General features: G+C 29.8%; 1 protein-coding gene and 1 pseudogene across 1 annotated transcript; one reads left to right on the top strand and one right to left on the bottom strand.

Annotated features, from left to right (window-relative positions):
* The first annotated feature begins 112 nt into the window (after positions 1–112).
* LOC145194940 (uncharacterized) lies at positions 113–6,005 on the top strand. Its single transcript, XM_090069947.1, has 11 exons — positions 113–340; positions 587–681; positions 1,012–1,180; positions 1,430–1,544; positions 1,712–1,854; positions 1,931–1,995; positions 2,196–2,269; positions 2,437–2,495; positions 2,679–2,761; positions 2,830–3,037; positions 4,399–6,005. The coding sequence occupies exons 1-11, from the start codon at positions 175–177 to the stop codon at positions 5,943–5,945; spliced, it is 2,724 nt and encodes a 907-aa protein (XP_089926073.1). The 5' UTR covers positions 113–174; the 3' UTR covers positions 5,946–6,005.
* Positions 6,006–7,179: 1,174 nt separating this feature from the next.
* Positions 7,180–8,364, bottom strand: LOC149880181 (uncharacterized; annotated as a pseudogene).
* Between the last annotated feature and the right edge of the window lie 1,544 nt (positions 8,365–9,908).

Raw genomic sequence — 9,908 nt, 5'->3', positions numbered from 1 at the left:
TAAGTTATAAAGGTTTAAAGGGATGTTAAAGTAATTATAATAGAGTTTCCACACATTGTGTTTTATATTATAATATATTTACATTTATTATTCAATATTTTTCAAAGTAATTTTATAGATATAGTTGATTGTTTTTATATTTCAATAAGAAAAAATCTTCATGTTAAAAATTAAATGGAAGATTTTGTCAAGAGAACTGTTGATGTTGCCATTGACGATGGCATTGATTTTGAATCATTATTACTCTCACCTAATGTTTTATCTGGGTTAAAAGCGATTGGATTTGACCGACCATCTCCTATTCAACTGCAATCAATACCTTTAGCAAAATGTGGTGCAGGTGAAAATGTTTTTTAAGATTCTCTCATTCTTTCCATTATCTTGAACCTGCAATTTTTTCACTCATAAAAATGGTAGCTTTAAATGTCAGGAGACATTTTAAAGTTTGCTTATTGAAAAAATAGATTTTTATGTAACTTCACGTTCACAATCTCAATTGACATAAAATTTTCATAATTCATGTTTAAGTAAAGAACAACTTATGTTTGAGAAAGTTTTTTATATTAAATTTCATGATCAATTTTAGACTTAATTTGCCAGGCAAAGAGTGGCACTGGGAAAACGTGTGTGTTTGCTGTTGCTGCTTTAGAATCAGTCAATCTTTCCTTTTTAAAGTTGCAGGTGAGTTGTACAACTACTTAAACCAATTGAATTTGTATTTTTATGTTACTTTATTGACTTTTGTTTTAAGCGATAATTTTTCAAATCTTACTGTCGCATTATAATCTTCAAATCCTCTGACTAGCTTACAATACATACATTCCTCTTTAGTTAAGTATCTGTATTGTATTTTCTTATATTTACTTGTATTTTTCATTACTCTAATTTAAAAGAAAGGTGGGTTATAGAATTTGAGCTTTGAGTTTGAATGTATTGGCTTGTTTTTTTGGTTTTATTTATGCAGAGCTTCTTTTTTTGACAATATTTTGGTACATTTTTCTCCACGTAAAGGTGTTGGTGTTGGCCCCTACAAGAGAAATTGCACATCAAATTCATAATGTGATTACTACAATCGGACAAGAAATGAAGACATTAAAATGCTCTCTCTTTATTGGTGGAATGCCCATGCAGCACGATGTGGAGAGTGCTAAGTTATGTCATATTGCAATAGGAACACCAGGTTAAACTTGAAATGCAGATTAATTTCTTTCTTTAGCTTTATGCTGTTGTTTTTTTTTTAATTGTAAACTAAATTTTAAAAACAATAAAATTTGAAATTGTTTTAGGATCTTTGCTAAAAAAAAAAAAAAAAGGCTTTGTTTTTTTAAAGACCAAATAAAAAAAAGGTAATTAAAAGATAAAAAAAGGTAATTAAAAGATAAAAAAAAGGTAATTAAAAGATAAAAAAAGGTAATTACTTTTTTTAAAGGAAGAGTTAAAGCATTAATTGAGAGTAAAGCCATGTTGACAAAGTCAATCCGATTGTTTGTACTTGATGAAGCTGATAAGTTATTGGAGGATGGATCATTTCAAGAACAAATCAAGTAAGGCTGTTTTACTTCACTAATTTCCTTTAAGACACAATTTTTATAATTCCTTGTGTTCAGTACACTAGTGCACAATTCACGTAATTCACAAATAAAGAAATTTCAATTAAATATATCAATGTTTACTCACTTTTTTACTATAAAGTTTTACGTCTTTTGTTTAGTTGGATTTACTCCACTCTACCAAAGCATAAGCAGGTCCTGGCACTTTCAGCTACTTACCCTAAGCATTTAGCAGAGTACTTAAGTAATTACATGAACGATCCTGTTCATATCAGGATCAGTACAGATGATTTGAATTTAAAAGGTGTTTACTTCTCCATAGATTTTTTTAATGAAAAGCTTAATCTTCTTTTTGTAAATAGTGTTTTGTTTTTTTTAAGGTGTTAGACAAATGTTTGTGGTGGTAAAGTATCATGCTCTTCCAAATCTTCTCTATAACGAAAAGGTTTGTTTTTTCGTTACAAAGAATATATTGCGTTATAGAGAACATGTTGCGTTATAGAGAACATGTTGCATTGTAAAGAACATGTTGCGTTGTAGAGAATATATTGCCTTATAAAGAATATTGTGGTATATTGAAATCTGCTGTAGAAAGAATAAATTAGTAAAGTTGCTTTTGACTAGTGTGACTATTTGTTGACCTAGTGTGAAGCTTTGCAGAGATGCATTGAGAATATACCGTTTCAGCAGTGTATGGTATTTTCGAACTATCAATCAAGGTAATTTTTCAATTATGTATAATATTTTCAAAGTAAAGACAAATTTTTAAAAGCATATTTCATGTGAATATGTCATGATTTGTCATTATGTTCTGTAGCCAGTTTTTTATCATAAAACTTGAGACAAATATTTGTTTAATTCTGTTATGCTATTCTTTCTTTTTTAGAGCATCTCATCTTTGCACTTTGTTAAATAAAAAAGGGTGGCCTTGCACATTCATTGCAGGTAAGTGCTACATAACGTCTGGCAATTACCTATGAAAAAGAATTTTGATTCGCAAAGCATTATTTGATCCAAATTAATCACATAAAGGTCGAGATTTTTCGACCGGTAATTGTTATATCTTGTCTGCTTTAAGTCAAATAGTTTGATGATTCAGTTCAAATTTTTAACTTTTTTGTTGTTTAGGCGGTCAGTTACAACCGGTCAGGACAAAAGCAATAACTGAATTAAAAAGTTATAATTGCAGAGTACTTATTACGACAGACTTGGTAAATTCAACACTTTTTTTCGATAAAAACCGATCATTCTATCTATTGAACATCCATTTTCTTTGTAGAGTGCGCGTGGCATTGATTGCGATAAAGTCAACCTAGTTATCAATCTTGATATACCGTGGGACACAGAAACTTACCTTCACCGCGTAGGACGTGCAGGACGATTCGGTACTTATGGGTTAGCCATATCAATAGTGTCTGGTGCAGACGAAATGCAAAAATTAGCTGAAGTTAGTGAAAGTATAAACTCTGACATCGTTCAGTTGCCAGGTAATTTCCAGTTGCTTCATCAATGCATTTTTTAGGTGTTTTTTTTTTTTAATCATGCTAACTCTTTTTCTGAGTGCTCAAATGATTTTTTGATTTGTTAATATGATCTGTTAATTAGAGATAAGACTTACGCTTCAATTAAAACAGCAATTAACAATTACGTAGCAATTAACATTTTTATATACAAGTTACTATAAGTTTAGTCATTTATTTACCTTACCAAATTTTTCGTAATTAATCATAAAATATATAAAATTGATTAAATATTTTGTAATTAATCAAAAACTTTTCTTCGTCAAGAGGAACTTTTGGCGAGCCTGTCGTAGTTTCTGAATTCTCGATCTTTTGGTGAGTCTGTCGTATTTTTTGTATTCTCGATTTTTTGGTGAGGCGTTATGATTTTCACCTCCAGCCGGTGATATCTAAGAACTTTTTCTGGGCTAAAAAGCAAACCTTCAACTTTTTCATTAATGAAGTCTTGTTAATGAAGTCCAACTGGTCCATGAACCGTCAAAATATAGGTCAACTTATATTGTGATTATCTTTGTTAAGAAAAGCAACCTCGCATACCATCGAAGGTTTGGGATTCGACTGAAGTACTTTTCTTGGCATTCAAGTATTTGTGAATGCGTTGTTTCTATGTCATACGCTTGCGCTTGTGGATCATTTCTATGATTTTACCATGGTTAATCATTTTAGTGTAATTGATGATATGGATTACTCTACAATCTTCGATAGAATTATCCGATGAGAGATCATTCAACTACTTGTAATCCACATTCTTCACAAACAGAACTTGCTCAATGATATTTTATAATACTGTATTAAGTTTGTGATCGGTTTAGAATCAATGGTCGAAAAGTTTTTGATTTTTACAAAAAATCTTTCATCTCAATTACATAACTCATAATTCGGGAATTCTTCTTGCGCACTGTGGAAAATTTAACTGTCATAAATTTGGTTGTTCTCAAGTTTTAAGTGAAATAGATAGTCAATAAAAAAAATTTGGTTGTTCTCAAGTTTTAAGTGAAATAGAAAAGTCAATAAAAAAAATTTGATCATAAAAAACAACCATATGTGATGGAAAAATAGGTCCCACTAAAAGTGTTATATTTAAAAACCGCTAAAATTTGACTCCTTTCCTCTGTGGTCTTAAACTAAAAATCAATTAATTAGATTCGGAAGTCTCATCTCTACTGTTGATAAATTGTGTGTGTGCATATGTATGTATGTATGTATGTATGTATGTATGTATGTATGTATGTATGTATGTATGTATGTATGTATGTATGTATGTATGTATGTATGTATGTATGTATATACGTATATATATATGTATGTGTGTGTATGTATCTATGTAGACGATTTGAGTCAAATATGGAACACAAATGACGGTGTTACGGATGCAAAAACAATCAAAGTAATATCAGAAGAGTTGTGTTCCAACAAAGCCAATTTTAGTACGAACAAACCAAGAAAAAACGGGTATCATTTGTCTTGCCGTACAAAAAATCTCGCTGTGGACACTGATTATAATTCAAATGAGAGAAGAACTTGTGATCTGAATTCAGCATGTGAGAAAGGTTTTGTGAGAAATGATGCTGCTTTAGACAATAACGTGTTGAGTAAAAATGATGCTACTTTAGACAATAACGTGCTGAGTAAAAATGATGCTACTTTAGACAATAATGTGTTGAGTAAAGAACTTATTGATCAACGTTCTGTTCGTATAGTAGAAGGTAGCAATATATTAGAAGATAGCAATAATATATCTGAAAAGTTACCAACATCCCATATTATCGAACCAAACCTAATTTCTGAAATTCGTGTAGAATCTGATAAACTTTCTGATACACTATCCGAGAAAAGCTCTGTTACCCATAAGGACAAATCTTCTGTGGCTACTTTCGTTGAAGAACCAGTGATAATTAAAAATGAAAAATCAAAAATTGAAGGATCAAAAAATGAAGAATCAAAAAATGAAGTAAAAAGTGAAATGGATTGTGTGGTTAAAAAAACTCTTCCTAAATATTTGTCCTTGTTTTCTAAACAAGCAAAAAAGGAGCTCATTGTAGATTCTGAAGAACATAAAGATTCTACTGTTGATCCCGCAGAGCAGAAAGAGAACAATTTTGAACTGACAGGTGTTTCAGACGCTAAAACTAATGTTACTGTATGCGAAACCGTAGGTACCACTAAAAATAATTCTGCAGCATGCGCTCCACGCGTTCAAGGAAAAATAAAACAAAAACAAGAAACAGTTTTAAAGTTCAACCCCATGGGAACCTGTTTTAATCTGATGGAGTTTTCTACATTCTCTGAATTTGAAGAAAGTGGCCAATCAACTGAAAATCGTGTTTCATTTAAGCATACGAACGAATTTAAACAAGACGAATCGTTAGCATTATCTAATTGCGGAAGGTATTATTCTGATGTTAGTGACGTTGAATCTGAATGCTTCGAATATAATGCTCCGCCACACTCCGACATTATTGATCATAATACAATTAATAGGGATCGGAAGATTTCAAAAACGTGGAAAAACAGTCCGGATCGGAGTAATAGCTTCACCGATAGTTTTAGTTCATCATCTGAAAATGAAAGTAAAAAATCTGTAGAATCTGGAGAAAGTTTAAACAATGCGAGTGAGATATCAGACAATGAATCCGATATGCGAGTCAACCGACTTACTTTTCCTTCTGAAATGCCTATTTACGATTATTGTAGCGGGGTTCAACATATGAATTACGCTGTCAATAAAGATAATTCTCCACTTAAACCATGGAATCAGCTACGTTTTGTTGAATCCTTTGGCCAAGCTTATTTAAAACATATATCAGAAATGAAACTTTACCAAAAGATATATGAACAAGAACTCAAATTGCAGAAAAATTGTATTAAGCGCTAAAAAATTGTCTACTTCTCTAATAATCGTGAATTAATTTAAAAGATTTTACCCCCTTTTTCGTAGTTGCTTTAGTTTTAATAGTTTTCATGGTCGTTGAGAAGCGACAAGTTTTTATACGCAAGCGCAGTAGTACTTTAAAAGAATTCAAATTTTAACATTGGCTACGGTCCGTAGCAACGAATTTTTTTAATTTGGTGACTGATTATTTATATATATTTCCATATAAATCAACATTTTAAACTCTTTCTAAAACTGAAATCATAATAAGCATATCTCAGTTGCATAAGAAAATGATTCAAATAAGATAAAGATTATATCAAAAAGTTTAAAGTTGTGCTTTTCTAATTAACATTCTTAAATATGTTGATTTGTTTACAATTTTAAAAACACATAATCTAATTATCTTAGCGTACAAATTTATTTGTTTATTTATTTTTAATTTAGATGAGTTTTTACAGTATTTAACACTTTTATCAGATCTTAGCACTCAGTTTTTCTCTTCTTGTAAATACACATACAAACACACGCATATATATACATTAGGGTGGGTCAAACACCCCTTATTTTTGAAAATCAAAAGGCACTGTTTTCCATGTGCTGTGGGTGTACTCTATGATCAATTACAAACAAAATTTAACTTATTTCCTCAAATTTTAGACCCCCGCTCAACGGGCTCAAAAGTTTTATTTTTGCCCCAAAAAGTCATATTATGAGTAGTTAAACGCCCTTAATTCATTTTTTTTTTTTTTGTTTTTTTTTTTGTTTTTTTTGTTTGTTTCTTTTTGTTTAAGTGAATTGGGACATTTGTGTGATCAATTAAAACAATAATTCAGCAAAATAGAAACTATTAGGACAGCTTTAGGTATTGTTTTGTTAGTTTTTTTTATCTTAAAACTTTGACCTGGTTTCCCAAAAAAACCCGGTTTTTACGTAATATTAGACTAAATATCTAGCTATCGACAGCAGAAGATATATACAATTAGGGATAGTTTTCTTATTATGTTATGCATAGTTATGCACATCTGTGCAGTTAGAAAGCTTTTTTTTAGCACATTTATAAATAAATTAAAAATTACGTTTTTTTAAAATTTTTATTTTAAAGTCATGTTTTAATAATAATTTTTTTTATTAATTAACTTAACATAAATTTATGAGTTGAAATAAATTTATGAAATTAGATAACTTTTTACAATTTAACAATCACATAAACAATGTAATAATTACATAACACATTTTAAATAATTTTTGACAACTCGTCATTAGCATTGGCTGAAAATTTTTGTCTGTGACTTGAAATTGAAAGCATCAAACATTGCTTTAATTCCTCATCTTGGCACATGTGTGTAAAGTCTTGTATAAGTTTTACTCCTCTCTCAGCACAATCATTTACTACAGTTAACTTTTCTATGAGTTTTTTTAGGACTCGATATTCTGAAAAATTATTCCAATCTCTAAAATAAAATATATACATGCATTTTTAAATATTTTATTTGCTAAAAAAATTAATAAATTAAATCAATTAAGAGAAAAATTTACTTTGAACTAACTTGCATCCATTCTGTTTCTATTGCAGATATACTTAGCTGTTGAATTAGAATCCAACTTTGAGGTCCAACCAGTTCCCATAATCTGGAATTTTTGTTATGTTAATGTTTGGAAAAAGTGGTTTTCCCAATGTTAATCTTGAAGGTTTAGGGTATAAAAATAACTTTTTGGTCATTTTTTCTCTTGTGTTATTGTCTAGCATTTCATCGCATATAGCAAGTACAACATTTTGTTCTGTAAGAAACCATAAATGATTTTTAAAACTCTTAATTGCTGCAGTTGAAATTGTTTTATTAAATGACCCATACTTGATCATGTCCCTGATTGCACATAAATCTAAGCAAGGAGAAGAGGCTGCTAATGGTGCTTTCAGAAACAATCTTGCATGAAACAGCCCAGTAACTCAGCAACTTGATGAACTGTTACTATTTCTTCTGCACTACTTATATCAAATTGTTGTAAATCAAATGTAAGCAGTTCTATTGTCATGTAGCTTTTGATAAAAATTTTGCATGATGAAAAGCTATAGGTTTACAAAACTTAAAGTTTGCTATATTTACCAAATATATCGATCAGCTACTATTGTAATTGAACTTATGTTCTAGATTTTCTTCAGTGACGAAGCAACACAAGTGCTTTTAAGAAAATTACATCCTTCAGGGTTATTGCAACCAATTTCAAAACTCCCATGAGGAAATTTGCAAGAAACTATATCACTGAGTTTATATTGTAATTTTTCTTTTCTCGCTTTAATTAGCTTGCTATAAAAATATTGCAGTACTTGCTCTCCAGTAGGCAATTGAGATGATGGTAGTATTTTAATGGTATCATTGATCAACAAAACTTTATGTTTCGATCTTATATCTTTTCCCATTTTATTTTAAATATTACATTATATTTGTTTCTACTGTTAATGTAGATATATTATTTTTTCCGCTAAAGTAAAACATAAAACAGGAAAATAATAAAAATTAAAATGATTTTTCTCTTTGCGAAAAAATCAATTTTTCGACTTTAATAAATCTTAAAAGCGTCATAAATATTTGCGATCTTAATGAAATAAACAGACCGGCAAGTTGAAGGTATAGTAAAAACCGGTCAAATTTTTAAGGAACCGGGTCAAAACTCAGGGTCCAAAACGCTTGAGCACAGTCTAAAACTTGTTCAATAACTGTAAAGTTGGGCCTAATATGATCATATAGACCTACAAATTCGGATAAAAAACAGTGCCTCAAAAATATCTATTTTTAAAGTTATTTAACCGATTATAATATGTTTTTTTGAGGTAAAAATTTGATCTTTGAGCCCATTGAGCAGGGTCTAAAAATTGTGTAAATGAGTTAAACTTTGTTTTTTATTAATCACAGAGTACACCCACAGCACACAGAAACACAGTGCCTTTTGACTTTCGAAAATAAGGGGCGTTTGACCCACCCTAATATACATACACATACATACATACATACATACATACATACATACATACATACATACATACATACATACATACATACATACATACATACATACATACATACATACATACATACATACATACATACATACATACATACATACATACATACATACATACATACATACATACATACATACATACATACATACATACATTTTCTTTTACATTTTGATATTTTTTATCTTCTGAATTGGGTTTGATTGCTTGTCGTTTGCTTAGACTCTGCTGAGGCAAACTAATAGCAAGAATTGTTTAGTTTTTCAGGTGTTCTTTTTTTAATTTTAATTACTTCTCTTCTCACTCCTTACTCTTACAGGTTTATTTCAATATCCTTGTTTACCTTGACTTTGTATTCAAAGTGGCCTCTTTATTGTTTGTTATTACATCAAACATTTGTATGCTACTTTAGGATCAAGGACATATATTGATGCAATGTTTTCAGCTGTTTGGCAACTTTTTACTGATCCACTTTAATGATTTTTTAAATTAGCTTGATATTTCCTTGAGTTACAATTTCGGTCAAATTAGATAAAAATGTTCTCTCAACAGAGTGGTTAATATTTTCTTTAAAACATTTTCAACATTTCTCACTGAATTATGTGATTAGCCTTTTTTTTTTTTTTTTTTTTAATGTTTGACATGATACCAGAACTTTCATTATATTTTTAAAATACAGGAATGTTTTTCAAATATTTCCAAAATATATTTGTATATATAAACATGATAAAACAAGTTTATCTTTTAACACAATAAATATAAGCCAAAATTTTATCTATTACCCATTTTTATTTACATATACTAACATCAATGGCAATTGAGAAGATAAATAATATCAAACTGCGACAAAAAAACTTTTTTCTTCATCAATTGCTTTTGACAAGGCTGTGTGTGTGTTTCTCTCGTCATAGTTACGCCTTTGCCACAGCAATCTTGGTTTCTAG

This window comes from Hydra viridissima, unplaced genomic scaffold (genome assembly GCF_058129835.1).
Source record: "Hydra viridissima isolate aposymbiotic clone 2 unplaced genomic scaffold, HvirCarnegie_v1 scaffold_13, whole genome shotgun sequence".
Classification (NCBI taxonomy): Eukaryota; Metazoa; Cnidaria; class Hydrozoa; order Anthoathecata; family Hydridae; genus Hydra; species Hydra viridissima.
This window is presented reverse-complemented; position numbering and strand designations above follow the sequence as displayed.

What these genes read in the sequence shown, in the direction of transcription:
- LOC145194940 (XM_090069947.1), top strand. Translation starts at nt 175, where the DNA reads ATGGAAGATTTTGTCAAGAGAACTGTTGATGTTGCCATTGACGATGGC. An exon ending in TCATTTCAAGAACAAATCAA is followed by an intron (nt 1,545 to 1,711) that starts GTAAGGCTGTTT and finishes TCTTTTGTTTAG; the next exon opens with TTGGATTTACTCCACTCTAC. An exon ending in TGACATCGTTCAGTTGCCAG is followed by an intron (nt 3,038 to 4,398) that starts GTAATTTCCAGT and finishes GTATCTATGTAG; the next exon opens with ACGATTTGAGTCAAATATGG.